This window comes from Eutrigla gurnardus, assembly GCF_963514095.1.
Source record: "Eutrigla gurnardus genome assembly, chromosome: 11".
Classification (NCBI taxonomy): domain Eukaryota; kingdom Metazoa; phylum Chordata; class Actinopteri; order Perciformes; family Triglidae; genus Eutrigla; species Eutrigla gurnardus.
In genome coordinates, this window is record NC_139925.1 from 13,526,337 (window position 1) to 13,547,506 (window position 21,170).

Below are 21,170 nucleotides of genomic sequence, written 5' to 3' on the forward strand. Positions count from 1 at the left end.
TCCTTTCCTCATATACAGAGTGGGCTTACACCGCTCCACTTAGCAGCACAGGAGGATAAGGTCAATGTTGCAGAAGTCCTTCTCAACCACGGGGCTGATGTCAGCCCACAAACAAAGGTAAATCTCTCTCATGTAGTATACACACACACACACACACACACACGCACGCACGTCGGCAATCATCTCAGGTGCTACATAAATAAAGGATTGACACCTGAGAGCAAGGTGTTCGTGTCTTGGATGGATGCACCTACATACTGCAGCAAACGCACACATGCACATCATCACCTAAATGCTCTAATACTCCGTCACACTCTGACATACATTCACCTACACACACTCACACACACATACACACACGCATACACACACGGGCCCCATAACAGTTTGCTCACGTTCACTGAGACCAACCTGCAGCAGCTGAAGGTTGGACTAACACAAGGTTATGTAGTGTCTGTGTGTGTGTGTGTGTGTGTGTGTGTGTGTGTGTGTGTGTGTGTGTGTGTGTGTGTGCATGTCTGTATTTATGCTGACAGGACAGTTGTTTACAGCAAATAGGTTATTCACTCACTGATCCCCTCCATTAGCATTATGCACCGTACTCATAATTCAACAAGGACATGAAATGTGAAGTTATATAACCCTATAAGTAGAGGTAATTGATCCCAACATAATGTTTTTTTTTCCGTATGTTAATCTAAATTCTTAAAAAGTGTTCTGGATTCCCTTTAAAATGACAGCCAGCTCTTTCAGTAACTGTGATGTAAGAGGCCGGCAGTCAGCATATGTAACTATATTTCCCTCCTCCTTTCATCTCCTCACTCTTTCATGTCTGTGTCTCTTACTTGTATAGATGGGTTACACTCCGTTGCACGTGGCTTGTCACTATGGCAACGCAAAGATGGCAAACTTCCTACTGCAGAACCACGCCAGAGTCAATGGCAAAACCAAGGTAGAAAAACACATGTTCTCCCACCCACACGCTCGCATGCACAGTCTTATATTAACTTTATTAATGCCAGACTGGGAAATTATACTGTTTTTGTGTAGATGATGAGATTTTAATATTTCCTCTCTTTTCCCGAATGTGTTTGTGTGTCTCTGTCTAGAACGGATACTCTCCTCTTCACCAAGCTGCTCAGCAGGGCCACACCCACATCATCAACCTGCTGCTTCAGCACGGGGCCCTGGCCAATGAGCTCACTGTGGTCAGTGCACAAACACACTGGCACACGCATGCATTCACACCACGAGAGCTGAAGCGGGATGAAATACTGAATGCTCTTTTGTGTTTACCGTGCCCCTCCTGTGTATAACTTTCTGTTGCTCTGTCACGGTTCAGAATGGGAACACTGCTCTATCCATCGCCCGTCGTCTTGGATACATCTCTGTGGTGGACACTCTGAGGCCCATGACGGATGAGAACCTGACCACCATGGTGAGACACTGTCTACCTGTCAACCGCACCTCACACGGCTCAATGCAAACGATTTCTATGACATCACCATTCAATTTCAAGCTTAAGGCTTATGAATATTTGGAAACAGGTTGAAAACAAGTACCAGGCCAATACAATAACAGCATGTGACAATGAGGAATCAGAATGCTTATCATTGAAAAGTTGTATTTCATCCTTTTGAGGGTATTTTTTTTTTATAACCGTGTAAAAAACAGTGTAAAAAAACATTTTAAAAGTGAGAATTCAGCATCCTCAGTTTAACATGTAGTACATTTATGAGTCTCATACATTGTATAAATCCTGAAAAACTATCAAAGTAGTTAAAATGTTTAATTGCAACTTTCTAGGCAGCTATTCAGTTTTATTTATTCAACTGCATGAAGATCAAATTGAAACTATCTTTAGAAAGGTTAGCAATCTCAGTGATCAGGAGCTACAAGACAAGAGATGGAAAAACTTGGACATAGTGAGATAAATAGTATAATTTTAGATGTTTGTTGCATTGAGAGGTTTGCTATTTGCTATAAACTCCAGATATGCACTAGAAACTGGTCTGAAGTATTTGTCCCTGTTAGACTAAAACATGTAAAACCACGATGGTGTTCTGTAATGAGCAGCTGTTTTCATTTGAAATTGTGTGACTGACTCCTCTCCCAAATGAAAACTTGTCCAGTCAGGCTGGGGAGCATTCTGTGAGTGGAGTCAATGTGTGAAAGTTGTAAATCAGCTAGCAACTAAGTCAGTAAATCACACTGTGTCACATGTGTGAAGTTGTCCTGATTAAAACACAGAGAGAGAGAGGGAGGGAGGGAGAGAGAGAGGGAGGGAGTGAGGGAGGGAGAGAGAGAGAGGGAGGGAGGGAGAGAGGGAGGGAGAGAGAGAGAGGGAGGGAGAGAGGGAGGGAGAGAGAGAGAGGAGGAGGGAGGGAGAGAGGGGGGGCTTAGATCGGAGCTTAAAGTTTCTCCTCAAATAGCTCAGGACACTAACAGCGATCTGATCCACACACGTGTGCTGGAGGAAGAGGGAGGGCAAAAGTGGGGAAGGAACAGAGGATGATGGAGAGGTGACGGGGACGAGGGGGGGTAAGAGAAGAGAGAGGTCACTGAAGATCCTGCACAATCAGCAGCAAAGTTTATTAATCATAACTGTGGCTTTGTATAGTGAAGTAACACGAAGATCAAGGTTGTTTCCCCGTACCTTTGTGGGATTCAGGTGGTATAAAATTTGTGCATACAGCATTGTACATCATATTTCCTAATTGGAACTGGTACACATTTTCAGGGGTTTGTCCAGAATATAGATTTGTTTTTGCAAAAACAAAAATATGTATATATACACATATATATATTCTTTTTTATATTTACAGAGTTCATCTGAAAAACACAAAATCAATGTCCCAGAGACCATGAACGAGTTCCTCGACATGTCCGACGATGAAGGTATGTGACGAATTGTTTGCTTTATTCTCCTCATTCATCAATTCACTGATACTTGCAAAGGATTGCTGTCTCTTGGATTTTTATTACAAGTAAAGTAAACCAGTCACTGCATGATTCCCATACCCTTGTGACTGTATGCTATGTGATGTAATTTCCCTTTAACATGTGCATGTTTCACTCTTATGTGTGTCCAAATCACGCAGTCCGGGCCAAAGTGCCAGAAATTCTCACTGAGGAATCTTTTTCAGATGTTGATGAAGGTATTTGTCCCCAGTTTGCCTCGGCCGTTCTGTTGCTCGTTTGTATCCCTTCAACATAACACTGCAGCAGAACTCACCTGTCTTGTTGAAGAACTAACCGTCAAGCCTTCGCTGTACTACTACTCAGCTTTCATAAGAAAGTCTCCAGGCAAAATCACAATATGCCCGATCAACAGCCGGAGTACGCAGACACACACCGAATTCTGTTGTCATGCACTTAGTTACTGTGCAGTATGAGGCACTGAATACTGTTGATGGAAAATAATTCTCATCCCATGAGCCAATAAGAGGTTCAGACATAACAGATATTCCCATTTTTTGTTTTATTTACTATAATTCTCAGCCTTCCATCACCAGACAAAGAATTAAGTTCACACTGTTTCAGTTTGTGCAAGAAATCATTTTTTTTTTTTTTTTCTGGCCTTGTATCTGGTCTTGGCTTCAGGTTTCAGTGTCCTGTTTCCATTCAGCCTACACTGTTGATGTTATTTTTACGACAACTTGAAAACGCATTTGTTATTTTTAACTACTTGCACATCATAAATCTTTTACTGAGTGATTCTCCTCATCAAAGACACTTTGTGAACTGTCATCAGCTGCAATGTCTTTAAAGGAGAAAAAATAAACTGTGACTCACTTTATATTTGTATTCAGGGTTTTACCTGCATAAAGTCTTACTGTAAACCTCAATAAATTCAATAACATTGATAATATCAGGACAGAACAAGGCCATGTACCACAGTCAGGTTTATGGAACAAGTCGCATTGTTTCAGGCTGCCGTCTTCAGTCTCCTGCCCTTTGTTTTGGACCACAGGCCTGTAAAATAGATGAGCTTGTTCATGGGCTGTTGCTTAGGGGACAGCCGCGGTGTGGAGTTTCTATGTCAGGTGATACAGCTAGACCAGACAAGTTAGGTACACACACATATCAGGTGATAAAGGATGAGTTTTCACTGTTACTGTGTGATGAAGAGCCTCATTGGCATATCTGTGCTTCAGTGTGTTATCGCTACCATGGAGGAATTATAAATAAGCGTATCCATGGCCTCATGTACTCCACATAAACTGTTTATACAGTGTGCATAATTCATCGGCGTTGTAGTGCGGCCTTGATATTCACTTTGTCCAGTGGAAAGCAGCACCAGGCCAGCTTCAGTTAGCTGTGTGTGTGTGTGTGTGTGTGTGTGAGAAGGAAGGAGTTAGGGAGTAAAGAGTTTCCACATCTCTGTTTAATCCTAAAGCCAATCCTATTAAGCTGCAGGTGTGAGGGACACTCCTGGTCTCTGGCAGTGTGTGTGTGTGTGTGTGTGTGTGTGTGTGTGTGTGTGTGTGTGTGTGTGTGTGTGTGTGTGTGTGTGTGTGTGTGTGTGTGTGCGTGTAATCACATGATCGTTTCATGCTTTCTATAGACTACTATAGCTAATTAGTACCATATTTAGAGAGCCACTTAACTCCTTGTAGTGCTCTGTCGTCTGCCATCACAGTGCAGCGTATCTCCATAATCCCTGTACTGGCCTTTATTATAATGTTACCGTATGTAAAGACCTGCTAGAGGTCTTTAACTGCCAAACACCTCTTGCATCATTGTTCCAAATGAACTTGTTCTTGTGCAAGTTTTAGTCGTGTGTGTGCAACACGTAGAAGGAAGAGAAATGTTGCTCAAGAATCTAAAAATAAGAAATATGGCAAATGATGGTTATTTCATCATTATTTGAGCCCCACTCCCAGTTTGACGTGCAGCCATACTTCCACCAACGAGGAAGAAAAGACAGGAGGAGCGTTCAGGGGGAGTTTTCTTCTTCTCTGTCTCCTCTACTGAGGTTTCCCAAGCATTTGCTGCTCCAACGACCTGTCAGCTGACTGTGCTCTCTGCAGAGCGGTAAACACTTTCAATGCGGCCCCTGTTGACTCGCTTCAGACGGAGTTTGTAGTGCATGCTGTTGAGCCAAAGGGCGCACCGCGACTTTCTCTCTTTAAATCCCATGAGATGAGCTTTTTTTTTTTGGTTGAGCCGCCTACAGGAGAATTAACCCCGGTGTTGCCGCAGACGGCTTTGACTTCTACACGAGTGACCAGCGATGTGCACTGTTGTGCAGCGAGGAGACGCGAAGCTATAGGACGAGTTTGCGTTGCATTTTTGTTCGCGCAGAGAGGGGTGGCACAGATGTGCGCACCGGCAACAAACGCGCAAGTCGGTCTGAGTGGAGTTAAGTGCGTGGGGTGAAGAGAGGGCAACATTTTCCACCAGCGCCAGAAACACTGGATGGACTGCTTGACAGTCTTCTTCACCTCTCACTGGATTTACTTTTCGTTGCTGGGGACGTTCATCAAGCTTTAGAGAAAACAGACATACGAGTTCAGATCAATATGGCTGCGTTTAACAAAGGTAAGTCGTGAAAGCACCAGAGGAAGTTTTAACGACCGGTTTTTGCCTTTTTGAATGCTACTAAACAAAAAAAAACAACATACAGAGGACTGATCGACGGACAGAAAGTAGTGATATAATGTCAGCCGATTATCTTTTTTTTTTCTGTGTTATTAGATGCTAGATATTGGTGGAATTTCACTTGACCTCTTTATTTTGAGTATTTTGTTTGTTTTTTACTCTTGCTGTTAGAGAATGAGAGATAGGGAGAGTTTGAAGCGGCCACTTTGTAACCAGACGATAAGCCTACAACATGAGTGTGTGCGTGTGTGCGTGCGTGCGCGCGCATGTGGTGGGGTATTTGAGCTTGAATGGGACGGTGATACATTACAGCAGCGGGGAACCAATTGTTGTGTCATTTGTGTCAAGTCAGTCAGAAACGGCTAGAAAAACACAGGAAGTGTGGTCATCAAATTCACAATCAGATTAAAAGCATTAAAACGAGTTGTAGATCTGCAGCCTGTCTTGAATCCCGCTAATGTTGGGTTTATTTCTTCTTCTTGGGTGTATATTTAAAGTCTTGTTTGGCAAATGTGGTAATACATAGTGTAGGAGTTTATGTGTCAGTGCTTTAGAATAAATGTGAGTGTAAAGCTCCAGACTCAACATTTAGCAGTTTGTCTCTTAATTTAGTATATTGTAATTACAGCATTGTCTTCAGATCAGTTGAGTAATTTTGGACTCGGAAATAAAGACGGCAAATTATTGTCCGTACTGCTTGATAATAATTCTGGATTGCATTGAACATAATGATAAAATAATATAGATTTGTTTCAATGACCGCACATAGACACTGGATATTACTTTTGTATAGGAAGGGATTTCTTTCGTAGGTTGCAACGATATTTCCCTAATATAAAGGGTTACGTAAATATTTGGTTAGCCTTAATGTTTAACGTGGTTTGTACCTAGGTTTTATTTTAACTGTTTTAGGTGAGGGTAACAAACCCTTCACCATCGGTTTTATTTTGAAATCTGACACCGGAAACGCGTACTTTTAGTGTCTTAACTCAACGCGGGTGCCGGTGTCTGATCGGAGTGCGGCAGTATCGAAGGCAGGGGGAGGGGCTGCGGTGAAGGAGCTCAGTGTTGCAGGCAGGACAGAGTCGGACATGAGGGAGAAGGGGAAACGCAGTAGCCGCTCCGCCGGCTTCATTGACCGGCGTGTCATCGTTCACCGGTCCGCTGATCGAGGTGCGTTGCGGTTCTTCACTCTGCTAAATCTCTTTTTTCCCCTCTCTCCGCTGCGCTCAGTTTTTTTTGAGTGCTGTGAAAGGAGCTGCGTTTGGTTTTACAGGAGAGCCCCAGAGATACCGCAAAGTGGCTTTGCTCCTGCCTCTGAAGGCATTTTTTCCTGTAAAATGATGAGTGTCTAGCCTCTAAAACAGCCATGCATCAGCGCTGCTCAGTGTTCCAGCTTCATGTTGGTGGTGTTGTTGATGTTGTCAGTCCAGTCAATAGACAAAGTTGCAGTGGGCTATGCAGTTGCAGTGAGCTATGTTGGGTTAAACGACAGAGATGCTACTGATTAATGTTTCAAGGCCTCTTCTAAGTATCCTCATCTAATGAATGAGAGACTGATGTCGGTGGTCAGGGCCTGTTTTTCTTCCTGAGATGCCGCATCACCTCTCTTTGCCCGGATTGGCTGTTGAAGTTAACAAGAGGATTTTTATTTGATTTCATCCCCTCAACCAGGTGAGGATGCGATGACCGGTGACACAGACAAATACCTGCGGCCTCAGGACCTAAAAGAGCTGGGGGACGACTCCCTCCCTCAGGAGGGGTACATGGGTTTCAGTATAGGAGCCCGCTCCGCCAGGTAAGATCCTGTCATTTCTATTATGAAAACCACTGATGTAGTCTGGTGCAGTGCTGGCAACTATTTGGCCCAACTTGTCCTGAGAATATTGTGTCCAGGTTATGTTTATGTGTATATTTGCTATGGATGCTGTGGTTGTTCAGGCGATGCACACAGATTTATGATGCCACATCATAGATAGATATTGTTGTTGTTGGACAGAAACAGATCATATAATGTACAGCCCCTCCAATACACACACACACACACACACACACACACACACACACACACACACACACACACACACACACACACACACACACAGAATAATGGAAATAGCAAGAGAAAGCAGCTGGAAAGTTGCCCTGCAATCACTCAACCTGGCAACGTGATTCAGCGTTTTGTGTGGCCTCATTCAAACCCAGGCAACGATTACAAATGGCCCGTAATGTAACACAAGAGATAGAAGCTGTTTCTGTGAGCTGTGATGCCTTTGATTCTCTCTGGGAAACGGCTGCAGATGGGGATTCGATACAGGCCCAAGTACAGTTTCAAATTGTGGACGGAGTATGTAGTGGAAAACACTCACTGTCAGGCTCCAGTGAAAACACATCGGCAGCACACGGGACAAGTGTTGTGCAGGCCCGGAGTGCATTGTAGCCACATTGACAGATGGCAGATGTGCTGTGATGGTTGGATTGGTAAAAACAACTACACCGATTGTGACAGGAAGTTGCTTACATCAGCGGGTCACAGCGAGCAAGGGAAACATCAAATTAAATGGAGATGTTCCATGTAAACAAGCTGCTTTGATGAGACCCATGGGCCATTTATTGGAAAGAGATCTGAGTGTGAAAGGTTGTTCAGAGTAAAAAAATATTAAAATAGATGAATAAAAGGTTATTGACCACATTTGTTGTGTTCTCAAACTGCTGCATGCTGCTGTTTGTATACCATTGTTAATAGTTTTTTGGTATTTAAGGGTACTACAGAGAAAGTTGTTATTTTTAAATAAAATAACGTCTCAATCTGCTATAAATTACAGCTACAAGTGCTTGATACTGCTGCTTTTTTTGTCAAATGAAGTAGAGGAACGGTTTATAAGCTAAAATATGATTATTTTAAAATAATTGACAATTGTCTCCTTGTGTATATAATACTGTGAAATCCTGTAATTTATTGATCAACAAATGAATGATGCTGAGCTAGTTCCTTTCTTCTCCGAGGCTTTCTGTTTATGACATCAACATTGCATGGTTTGCTGTTTGACTGGGCCACACACACACACACACACACTCAATAATAACTTATCATAGCATACCATGTTGCAACAGCACAGCATCGATGTCATATGGGGCGAATGAAAGTCACATCATGCTTGAATGTCTTCAAAATGCTTTGCTTTTCACTCTTCTATTTTGTTCTTTTCCTTGTTTTCCTGCACCGTGTCTCACATTCTAGCCCTAGACTCAGGTAAGAACAGAGTAGTAGTTGTAGTAGTAGTACAACCCCCCCGTGACCCCCGAACTACTGTTTAACCCTGTTCAACCCTAAACCCATAAAAACCGCTATAATCAAACCATGAGTCATCCATTGTACATTGGGGTCAGTGTTGCTGTTATTCTGTTTGTGGTAACGTTTGTCACTTTGTTGTGGCTACGTGTTGTATTTTGAGGTTCTCTCCATTTGAGCCGGTCACCATTGACCATATTTTCTCATGTGTGTCGAAAAAAAAATCTTACCTGCAAAATTAAAATGTATTCATTTTTTGATGCAGGTGCGGAAAAGGGGCATTGATGTTGGAAATGTGTGTTTTATTTTTTATTTTTTTGAAACGTGTCAACTTATTCTGATGTGGCTTGTTTTTAAATGGCACGTTATCTATATTTTTGTTGAGCTACTGAGTGTAACTTCCAGGGATCAAACACACCAGTTTGTTTATATTCCATCCCTTTTATCCACTCTGTTCCCACATGAGTAATTGGAGATAATACAGGATTATTCTGGATGTTAAATCATGGTTTGCAGAGATTGAAACTTCGCAGCCTGAGATTTCTCTGGCAGTGAGGTCCGGCATTTATAAATCATCGAGGACAGACACTTCGTTAAGCGTAAACAGATGCATTTGCGCGCAAACACTCACATGCATGTGCAAAGATTCAAACAGTTGATTCCCACAGAACTGTTGTTATATAGATGGAGACGGCAAGCAGAAAAAAACAAGTTGTGTAGTGTACAGCGAGGCAGATTGATTAACAGTAAAAAGACAGGAGTGGTGTGGAAGGAAGAAGAGACGCATGGAGTTGGAAGAAAGCGGCAACGTAGAGAAAAAGTGAAACAGATCTTCTATTGAATGAATTGCTTGCTGCGAGCATCATCAAGAAGAGTGCTGGCCGGTGGCATGACATGCAGAAAATAGATGACCGATGGTAAAGAAGACATCCGAGATAATGAGCAAGAAGTGAGGAAACAAGAGGAAATGGAAAAGGCTTGGATGTTGAGGGAGGATAGGAGGATGGATAGAATGAGAAAGGAGGAAGCTGTAAAGAACAAATTGAGTACCGCTGAGAGCGGGGGGGTTGCTGCCATGCCATTGAGTCCATTCAGGCCGTACAGAGTTGCTTGGTAACTTCGATGGTGGGGCAGGCAGGCTGTGCGAATAAAGGGCTTCTCTCTGTGCTGAATAGTGTGCCCACTCAAACACGCTGAGCTCTGCATTTTCTACTCCCCCCCCCCCTCGCGTACCCATCTCCCTCCCCACACTCACACAGGACACATCACCACACACATACAATATACAAAATAAGGCACAGCTTTTGTTGCTGCGATTGTATCTTTCCGTATCACACTCATATTACGTGGGTTATTTGTATCCTGATGGGTGCATCGTCTCTTCTGTCTACTGCTCTCATCAAATCTGTGGAAAAAATAGCACAGAACTAAAAAAAAAAAAAAAAACATCCTGAAAGGAATCGGGAATACAGCACCACTTTGAGCCTGAGAGGCTGCAAAGAAAATAGGCACACGACACCACACACACGCAGCCACGAAGCAGGCTGCAGCGAGACAGATGGAAAAGGCCAGCTTCCCTTTTGGATTATTTTTTTTTTGCCACTCAGAAACAGGTCCAGGTCACCTGCTAATCTTAGACTAAATGTCAGTCTCGGAGCTCGAGTCTTAACCATTTGAAACCTTTTGGAACGGAAGCGTGTCAGCCAGGTGCGTGTGCATACTGTTCTCAAATCTGTCACATTTCATCTCTTAGACACACTTAGTTACATCCGTGTTCATGATGCGCACTGACCACACCTCGTAGCCGCCGCACGCGTTCTCTTTCAGTCTGTTCCTCTTTCCCTCTATCTCTTAATGCAAACTGACCTCACTCATATTTCCATCTCTGAATAACCTGCTGCAGTATCTTGTGTTTGTTCAACTGCTGGGCTCTTCAGCCTCTCTCTCTCTATTTTCCACTTTTGGACTCTCTCCATCCACAAAGTAAAACAAAAAGAACTGTTTCCCTGGAGGTTGCATGTAGTAATGGATTCCTTGCTTTTTGTTTTATGTCGTGTTCCCCTGCCCGTCACTTGTTGTTGCCCACGGCGCCGGGTTGCGTGGTAACATGTAGCCTCCGCTCCTTCAGTTCGGATAGGTCCAACACACTCAACCGGAGCTCCTTCGCACGGGACAGCATGATGATTGAAGAGATTCTGGCGCCCACAAAGGACACGGTAAGATCCATTTCTTGTCTTTCTTTTGATGCCCTCTTCTCCTTCTCTCTGTCTGTTTTTCAATCCTTAATGTCCCTTCTTCTTCAAGTTCTCTGCAGCATCTCTTATTTTTCCCTTTACACTGTGACTGTTTCTGTCAGTGGCCCGGTGATAAAAACACAGGCTGGGTAGAATTAGAGCCGGGTGCAGGGTAGCTTTACTTGTCTTGCACAAAGGTCATAACAGAAGCAGTGTTGATGCCATACTTTCTTTTGCCAAAATGCTGAGGGAGAGTGTAAAGCACCTTGACGAAGAGCTTATTCAAACCTAAGGGCTTTGGGAGGCTCCTCTTTGCTTTCTCATGGAAAAAACGCAGGGCTCTGCAGACCACGTCGAGCCTTTCCAACGCAGGAGCAAAAACCAGGAACTGTAACCTTTTGATCTTAAATATTATTAGGAAGTTCAATGAAAACATAACCCACGATCTCAAGACTATACTACTGGCAACAAATATGCACTTAACTCTCTTCCTTTACAAAATCAACAAATATTTTGGACTTCCAAATAGCTTCCCTATAATTAATTGGTATTATTTCTAACTAAAAATATACATGAGGTCAAATACTTTTTTTTATTCCTCCTTGGTGGTCCATTTCGGTGCCATCGTACTGTAATCTGCTACATATGATAGATGAAATAGGGCCGTCTGATCTTTACGGAGATAGGATCATGTTTGTTTTGCTGTAAACTGATTCCTTTAGTGAAACAAAGCACCATAAACTCATGTGTCTGGACCACACAGTGTGACTTCTGAACTGTGTCTATTCTCCCCTAAGCTTCAGAGTGTCTGTAAAGACATTTCCTACTTGGTTGATCCACTCAATAAGGTATAAAGACTTTGTGGATGTCTGACTCATTCGTCAGTTCTGTTATTTTTCACTCACTGTGGTTCAACTCCCATTGTCCTTTGAGTTTTGTATATTTCCTTTGGGTCCATGTCATTCTCATAGCATTAGTATGCGTGTGTGTTTAGTGAATGTTCGTTCTTCATCCGACTTTCAGTCTACGTGCTTTCTCATGGATCTATGTTCTCATACATTATTTATTGAAGCTGGTTTCCCATTTTTCATAATTCCTGCACATCATTTTTGCACATTTCACTGTAGTACTTTCACAGTGTTTTTGTTCTGATCGACTGGAGATAATGGTGACAAATTTCATATAAATATGAGATAAGAAGCCATAAATGTCATCAGCTCATTGCTCCATACCATGCACAAATCAAGGGTCATCTCTGTCATCTGTTACATCCTCATGCAATGATTAATTATTAGCTCTGTTTTGTCTTCTTAGTAACCTCTTTCCTTCCGTCCACATTTTCTTCCGTTTCTTCCACCTTCCTCTATTTTCCTCCTCCATCTTCTCTCTTCTTCCTCCTCTGTTGACCTCTGTCTTTGGATCCTCTTCTCCCAGCACCTGGCTGTGACAAGAGACTACAGCTCTGACTGTATGCGGCGCTACAGCTGGACTCCGGACACCGTGGACCACAGCCACAACACCGTGTCCAGCCCCATTCACTCTGGGTAAGAATCAGCCGCAGCAGCTCATCCCATCTATCACAATGCGTTTACCAGCATGCACACACAAAATAAACAGAAACATCCACATACCTATTGCATAAGTTACTATTTGGCTGGAAATGGTTTGTGTATGTAAACGCAGAAGTCTTGCACGTTTGGGCCGACCATCCACATAGATCTGGAGTTTTTGGTGCCTGTAAACACACTTTTTTTTTAAACCAGGGTGAAAAAAAACGTGAAGTAAAAAAAGAGTCAATATTCAGCAAAGCCTGCAGCACTGATGCAGACATGATGCAGGGCTGTGGGATCTCCGCAGTGCTGCTACTGTACACATCACATTACTGCAACGAAAAACACAGTCTATCCTCTAAAAGCTCTCGTGTCATACCACAAGTCTGGAGACACGGTCCAGACATCACCACGGTCCAGACATCACCCTCTCGTTCACTGACATCAGCCCTATTTCTGTTGTCGCGGAAACAAAGAGCAGACTCTGTGTGAGCTCATGGCACAGCGGCTCGTGTGTTTCATTTGGATAAGATTTGGCTCTCATCGTTCACATGCTTTGAATATATGATGTCGTAAAATGTTTAGGTCTGCCGTAGATGAATGGTGCTGTCTTTGTACAGGACTTAGATACTGGGATATTTCATTTCCAGTTTCGTTTGTCCGTCTATTTAAATATTATTTCGTAAATGTCCTGTGTTTCATTTTCCCCCTTGATTTTCCACCCCTGTAGTTTTTAATCTTTCTTCGGTCTTCTAGTTATTAAGGAACCCAAGAGTGACTGTGAAACCTTGATACTAAAACTAGGTTCTGGGGTTTTGCCTCCTGCATTGCCTCCATTGTGTTTATTTTGCAGCCTCTCCTCCCCGCTCCCTCAGTATGACTCCAGGTGATGACTGCGTTTGCTGCTTTCACTCATGATGCCGCAGTGACGTCAATCTCACTTTTCCAATTTTCTGTCTCCCTCTCGCCTCGTCACACTCTCTCCCCCTCTCAGCCTCCTCTGCTCCTCCACTCTGTGCTCGTCTCATCCGTGTGGTCTGGTGTTTCATTTGCACTGCCTAGATATTAGAAATGTGTAGTCAACGTGTTTGGGGAGTCTTCTCAGTGATGTGCCGCCTCTCTTTCTCTCACAGCGCACATTGACAATAAATCTTCCTCAGAACTGTACAGGGATTCTACTAGTTCCAGCATACAGCACATAAAAAGCAACCATATATGAGATAATGCAACATTTGTGAAAAGAAGAGCCATGTTTGGCTGTAAGTACTGCAGTGCTCATAAAAAGTACAGTTACAGTACAGTTTCTGTATACTAAGTACAGTTGTCCCACATGGGAAAATGCTTTTAATTTGAAGAAACATCACATATTAATCACATTAGCCCTATCTTGGTTAAACATCTGTGCTGGTATTTTAATGCTTGATCACTGAATGCTGCTTTAGAGGAACTGAGATGTGGCAACAGTCTCACCTCCAGCTTCAAGAGTGGAAACTAAACTTTTCTGCACTTCATTCGCACCCAGTTTAGTTTCAGATGGTGTTTAATGTTCTAAATTGAGGCAGGTGATGGTGAGAACTGCCAACTTTCAGATCTCAAAGCATCTTTTTTTCTTCTTCTTCTTATTGTTCTGTCTCTTGCCCTTTCTATTTTTGTTCTTCTCTTTTTTTTTACTTTGTTTGGGTGTACGGTGATCACAGCATGGGAATCGTCCTCCTCACTTGTGTCCATGGTATAGCTCCTGTCCATCTTTCTCTGTGTCCACGTCTTTTCCTCCTCTAACGTTCTTTTTCACCTTGCAGATTCTTGGTCAGCTTCATGGTGGATGCCCGCGGTGGTTCAATGAGAGGCAGCCGCCACAATGGCATGCAAATCATCATCCCACCCAGGAAGTGCACGGCGCCCACGCGGATCACCTGTCGCCTGGCCAAAAGGCACAAGCTGGCCTACCCCCCACCCATGGTGGAGGGAGAGGGGCTGGTCAGCCGGCTGGTGGAGGTCGGACCAGCTGGGGCTCAGTTCCTCGGGTAGGACGCTTGGGATTTTCTTGTTCCTCGTGTTGACAAGTTGCGGTTTTCAGCAGGCCAGAGATGATATTCTTCTAATATCTTCTTAAAATATCATGACACATAGAATGTTTATCGATTGCCAGTCAGCTAATTAACCAGAATTATCATTAAAACTTCAAAGCTTTGTCATTTCTTTCACTCAATTCCTCAGATTCTTATTGAGTTCTTCATTCTCTTTCAGACCTGTGATCGTGGAGATCCCTCATTTTGGATCCATGCGGGGCAAAGAGAGGGAGCTGATTGTGTTGCGGAGTGACAATGGTGACACGTGGAAGGAGCACCAGTCTGACGCCAGACCAGAAGACCTCATTGAGCTGCTTACTGGAATGGATGAAGGTAAAGGAAAGGTTTAGTGACATCCTTTGAATGTGACCACTAAGTGTTGTTTAAAATGTATGAAAGTAACTGTCTGTTTCCTGTCATAGAGCTGGACAGTCCTGCCGAACTGGAGAAGAAGCGAATTTGCCGCATCGTCACCAGCGACTTTCCTCAGTATTTTGCCGTGGTGTCGCGGATCAAGCAGGAGTCTAACCACATGGGTCCAGACGGAGGCTTGCTGTCCAGCAGCACTGTGCCCATGGTTCAGGCCTCGTTCCCACAAGGGGCGCTCACCAAGAGGATCCGTGTCGGCCTGCAGGTACAGCAAGACTCCTTGGATCAGCTCAAATTCTCTTTCATGACTCAGCTTTTTTTTTGTCGCAAATACCCTCCACTGACCTATTACTTATTTATACCTGACCTATTTGGTTGAATATTTGATTCCAGCTCACATGCCTGGAGGAGAAGTTTGACCAAACATTTCTTCAACTTTTCCTGTTTCCGTTTAGGCCCAGCCTGTGCCAGATGACATGGCAAGGGCAATCCTCGGGAACAGAGCCACCTTCAGCCCCATCGTCACCGTAGAGCCCAGGAGGAGGAAGTTCCACAAGCCGATCACGATGACGATCCCTGTCCCACCTCGATCGGCAGAAGGACATCCCAGCGGCCACCGAGGCGATGCTGCACCCTGCCTACGTCTGCTCTGCAGCATCACCGGCAAGTAGACCTGTAGACAACTAGAGCATGACAGCGCTGTAGCTTTACCTCTATCCTAAACGCTTCTGAAGGCCTACCATTAAGTTAATTAATAAAAGTAGTTTGACAGTCCTTGTATCACTTGATGCCAGATGATATTTGTGACACCACAGTTCATCCATTTATTTGAAATAAAACAGAGTTAGTAAATTAGAGTCGCTGTGAATTGATTCGCTGTGGGAACATCAGGCCTACTTTGATGTCAAAAGCCACAGGTCGATAGAGGGAAGATGAAGAGTTGAGAAGATAAAAGGATGAGGATCACCAAAGATAAAACTCTGTCCTCTCAAGGTTGGAAAGGCAGTGAATTCATCTTTTGGCCTTTGTTTCGTACAGGAGGGACGTCCCCTGCCCAGTGGGAGGACATCACAGGGACCACACCACTGTCCTTTGTAACTGATTGCGTCTCCTTCACCACAAATGTGTCGGCCAGGTGAGACACATGCACACTCATATTGTACACATAGTATACAACGCTAATTGTTTAGTTTGCCATGTATTAGATCACTATAAAACAACCATTTTAATTTTTGCAGTTGTCGTAAAATATAGAATAGTATTTCAAAAATGATGTGTCACTGTTATATCCTCATAAAAGTGACATAATGTGAAGTCTTTATCTCTTATTCTGCTTGTAGAAAGTAACGTTTAGGCGAACAAAAGAAAACAAAGTCGTTTTTCAAGCACACTGTCAAATATTTAATGGCTCCAGGTTTAAAGAGTCACTGTTTTCCGACATTTTAACAGACTAAATGATTCATAAAGAAAATGATTGACAAATCAATCGATATTTTAAAATCACTTCCAGGAGACGTCTCAGTTGGCCTGCAAAGTGGAAAGCGTGCAAAATGAGAAGTTGGCCCTAAATCCCAAAATCTGTTAGAAGAGAAATACGATTTACTATTTCCAACTGATTACTATAAGTTGGCAAATCGACTTGAAACAGCCATTCTTATTTTTCCTTACCACATCATCTAATTCTGTTCCCGACCCTCTCACTACACACATAAGAAGAGTTCCCCTTGTGTAACTCTAGATGTTATTATCTGCTTTTAATTTAATAAATTAAGTGACTTGATTTTGAGGTTTATGTCTCCGCCCAATGCTCTCTTTAGTATTTAAACAGACAGTTTTCTCTGTTTTCCCTATACTGACATAGTAACACTTCTTTGCACATTTCACTGAATGGTACAAAGTCACGTTGAACATACATGTTGAGGTTTTCCTTCTTGAACTTCTTGGTGATCGTATGTAAAGTCATGAACTCTCTTCCTAACTAGATTGGGATCATGTGGTGGGTGTGCAGCCTGATATTAACTAAGTACCCTCTGGTGCGCTGTGATTAGATTACTACTCATGTCATGTGTTCAGCCTTCTCACATATAACCCAGCTTGTTTGATTCATTGCTTAAGATGGCCACTTACACTACAGTGTTTCAGTGTGATACATTTCATATCACGCTGAAACACTTGACGCTGAGCACAGTTTCAAACTTTAAGCTGCTTTGAATCATCATCATGTTATTAGTAATTGTAATACTAATTGTTGACTTGACTGACCAACATATTTTATCGTTTTCTTTTGTGTGTTTTCCTCTCCTCTCCTCTCCTCTCCTCTACCCTTTCCTCCGATCTCTCCTTCACAGGTTCTGGCTTGCAGACTGTCACCAGATTCCTGAGACGGTGAGTCTAGCGTCTCAGTTATACCGGGAGCTGATCTGCGTGCCGTACCTGGCCAAGTTTGTGGTGTTCGCCAAGATGAACGACGCCATTGAGGCTCGGCTGCGCTGCTTCTGCATGACAGACGACAAGGTGGACAAGACCCTCGAGCAGCAGGAGAACTTTGAGGAAGTGGCCCGGAGCAAAGATATCGAGGTGGGGTCGTGTGTTCATGTGGATAAGGGACAAATTGACAAATGAAATTGAATCAAATTCATCGACTGTATCTCCGGAATGTGTTTAAGCTGTGTTACAACATTTTTTGGTCTGTGAACTCCCGTAGGTTCTCGAGGGAAAGCCTATTCACGTGGATTGCTATGGCAACCTGTCTCCTCTCAGCAAAAGTGGGCAACAGCTGGTTTTTAACTTCTACTCCTTCAAGGAAAACAGGCTTCCTTTCAATGTCAAGGTATAAAATGTATCCCAACTATCACTATCATCTTTGCAGGTTATATATTGCCAGAAATGTCTGATTATCCTGCACTGATTGGCTGATATCGGATGTTGTGATTCTCACAGATCAGAGCTACACACCAACTCAATTGTTGTCCTAGTCTTTACATGGATGATGATAAATGATGAATGTTCCTGCTTGTTTCATCCTTGCGTTTACAGTATATATTGTGTGATAACTTCCAAATGTAGGAACATACAAAAGGTTGAGTTATGGGGGGGGGGTGCAGGGTTCTTAAGTGTATTTGTGATGATCAACTGATGGATGATGCAACCTTTTTGCTGTCCCACAGGTCAGAGATTTGGGCCAGGAAGCATGTGGCCGCCTCTCCTTCCTGCGAGAGCCAAAATCAAGTAAAGGCGTTCCACAGGCTGCCATATGCAATTTGAATATCACACTGCCAACCCACAGGAAGGTAGGATCACCACGTCTGAATAGCCCATTCTTTGAGGCCATGTCATATCATCTTCATGTAAATGAAATTGAAATACAGAAAGCGATGTTGCCCTGACATCAAGAGGAGCCATCGAAGTTCATTTGGTCTATAAAATGACTGCCTGCTGCTTGTGTCTTTTATTAGTGTTAAAGCCTGTGCCAGTCGTAAGACCCCACAACGTACACATGCAGCCGCACATGCACATTGTGCTTTGTTCTATTGCTTGGCTTACTGTGGGTACATGAGAATTATGCTATCAACTGTCGACTCTCATTTGTTTGTTGTGGTATTGATTGATCACAAGAAACTGAAATGATTTTGCTTTTGCTTTTGTTATTTTGCCGTTTTGTTTCGTATTAATCCCATAGATTTTTTCTGATGCCTTTTGTTGTTTTTGCTGCTCCATTTTCATCCCCTGAATTTTGTTTCCACCTCCCCGCTCATTATAACGTCCCTGCTCTCCATTGTGTCATCTCTCTCCTCTCCTGCAATGCATCTTGGAATACCACAGGATATGGAGTCTGATCCTGATGATGAGGTAAAACAGATTCTTCATCATCACATGGAACTGCTTCTTCTTTGTCGTCCTTTCTGTTGGCTTTACTGCAGATGCTGTAGTAAAATATGCTTGTTGCAGATATTTTTGTCTCTGCACAGTACCTTGGTATGAAAGATGCTTCTGACGGCACACAGCTATGTCATCGCTGCAGTGACCCCCATGTAACGCATGAGTGGAAATGGCAGTTGTTTTAATCGGCAAGGATTAATTTATTGTTGTCTTCATCCCAAAGTGCAGTGGAGCCAATTGCTGTGCTGTCCTTGGCTTGTTTTTCATCTCTATCTTCCTTTCCATACATGTCCAACAGGAAATCACCACGTCTCCATCCTTACTATTAACTCATAGGAAGTTTCACACATGACTATGGTACCTTTTGTCAGCGAAAGATGAAACCCTAACCCCTATTATTTGTCTATTTAATCCCTTCTTCACCCTTGTCCTGTGTGCAACAGAGAAAACTAACTCTCAGCTGCATGCCAACACATGTATAGGAGACTCGAACCAAAGGGAGATACGGCTGTTTTTACATTTTAGTTTTTATATTCTAGTGACCATGACCACATTCCTCCTACTTAAATAAATCAGCCCACTCTCCAGGCAGAATGTTGATATTGGACAATTAAGAAGATTATACAACCCAAATTATCTCCAGTATCAGCATTTTTTAATGTTTAGTGCCAGCATAAAAACAATATTCCAACATTAACCACACATTACAACTACAGTATGATTATGCTTTTGTTCCTTCCCTTTTAAAAGTTGCTCTGATGTCCTCAAAGGACAAAGAAATGCTATTAATTATACTGTATGTTCATATTTTCACTTTAGAGTTATCTTTTAGTCAATATAAGTCCTGATCATAACTACCAAATATGAATTTATTAACAGAATTAATTCAGTACATTAATACACAATGCTACCTTGTTGTTTATTATGGAAAAAAAACTAAAATAATTATTTTCTGTGTACTAAATACTATAAGAATTTTCTTTTTTTCACAGACTAGGATACGTCAATAAATAGCAGCAACACTGATTATGATGCATTGCATCAAACACTACAGTTGGAAAAACATGAGAAAATCATTCAATCTGGTGGAAAATATATTTTTTTAAACGACAAAAAGCCTGATATAATGGTATGCACATTTTACACTGTACTGACCGTTTAAATGTATTTCAATGGGAGTATTTTTGACCTTTAGAGTCTGAGTGTCTGTTTTGGGTTTTTTGGTTTAGACAGTTTATTATAGACTTATTATGGGAATTAAGGTTTCATTTCCAAAGTTCAGAAACAAACAACCTCACACCCTTGACGAAATGTATATTAAGGGTTAAGGTAACCGATTGAGGTTAAGATTTGGAAAAAATCATAATTTTGAAAAATAGCATTTGATTGTCTGAGAGGAGCACATGAAATATACCGCCACACTATTGCATTGGCACCAAATGTAACTTTAAACCATGTAATGCAGAATTGTCCAATATGATTATGATTATGATTTGTGGAGAGCAGGCTAAATATGTACCGCTGTCCTAATATCGTAATTGTCACAATTCCTAAGAAAGTCTACCGTGTCACCACATTTGATGATCTGGTCGTCTTCGTGATAAGAAAACTTTTGTTTACCATACCAAAGCTAACTGGGCCATACAAGCAAAGCACATATTTTCTGTAGCTATGACATTGAGAAATGCAGTGAGTGAAGCGATGCAGAGAAAGAGTCCATTCCTCTCTACTACAGCACACATGCAGTGCCTCCTCGTGCCAGTACTAACAGCATGTGCTGATTCACTTAAAACAGGACAGCACTGCAGTGCAGTGTCTTAAGTTAACACCTTAACCTTATTATTTAGACTTAATTCAGAATCACATTTCACCATATTTTTTATGTTAAAGCATCTTTTGTTCTTTTTTGTTTGTTTCAGACTGAAAAGCCAGAACGACGTCATACCTTTGCCTCCTTAGCTTTGCGTAAGCGCTACAGCTATTTGACCGACCCAGCAGCGAGTGAGTGTCCCACTTTTACTTACATGAAATTTTTGATTGATTTCAGATATTTGTGATTTTTGATCAGCCGTAGTGTCTAAAGGTCCCTTTTATACAGTGCACATCTTTCATGTAGCCATAGTATAGAACGAGATCTACCAACGAAACTTGTTCATCAATCATTTATTTTATT

At 42.5% G+C, this 21,170-nt stretch overlaps 1 protein-coding gene across 2 annotated transcripts in view; it reads left to right on the forward strand.

The window, feature by feature from the left end:
* The window catches only part of LOC311020546 (ankyrin-3-like), an 88,841-nt gene that overhangs the window by 47,129 nt on the left and 20,542 nt on the right, over positions 1-21,170 (forward strand). Inside the window, exons 19-40 of one of the 2 annotated variants that reach the window (XM_084020634.1) lie at positions 19-117; positions 854-952; positions 1,110-1,208; positions 1,343-1,438; positions 2,826-2,898; positions 3,102-3,158; positions 7,279-7,402; positions 8,846-8,857; positions 11,025-11,112; positions 11,928-11,978; positions 12,565-12,674; positions 13,534-13,566; positions 14,480-14,704; positions 14,928-15,082; positions 15,172-15,383; positions 15,574-15,781; positions 16,157-16,253; positions 17,467-17,695; positions 17,823-17,948; positions 18,286-18,408; positions 18,941-18,967; positions 20,917-20,998. In XM_084020634.1, the coding sequence (XP_083876760.1) occupies positions 19-117; positions 854-952; positions 1,110-1,208; positions 1,343-1,438; positions 2,826-2,898; positions 3,102-3,158; positions 7,279-7,402; positions 8,846-8,857; positions 11,025-11,112; positions 11,928-11,978; positions 12,565-12,674; positions 13,534-13,566; positions 14,480-14,704; positions 14,928-15,082; positions 15,172-15,383; positions 15,574-15,781; positions 16,157-16,253; positions 17,467-17,695; positions 17,823-17,948; positions 18,286-18,408; positions 18,941-18,967; positions 20,917-20,998 (2,425 nt within the window). Of the gene's footprint in view, positions 1-18; positions 118-853; positions 953-1,109; positions 1,209-1,342; positions 1,439-2,825; positions 2,899-3,101; positions 3,159-7,278; positions 7,403-8,845; positions 8,858-11,009; positions 11,113-11,927; positions 11,979-12,564; positions 12,675-13,533; positions 13,567-14,479; positions 14,705-14,927; positions 15,083-15,171; positions 15,384-15,573; positions 15,782-16,156; positions 16,254-17,466; positions 17,696-17,822; positions 17,949-18,285; positions 18,409-18,940; positions 18,968-20,916; positions 20,999-21,170 lie in introns of both variants that reach the window. The other variant, XM_084020635.1, reaches the window with a different exon arrangement.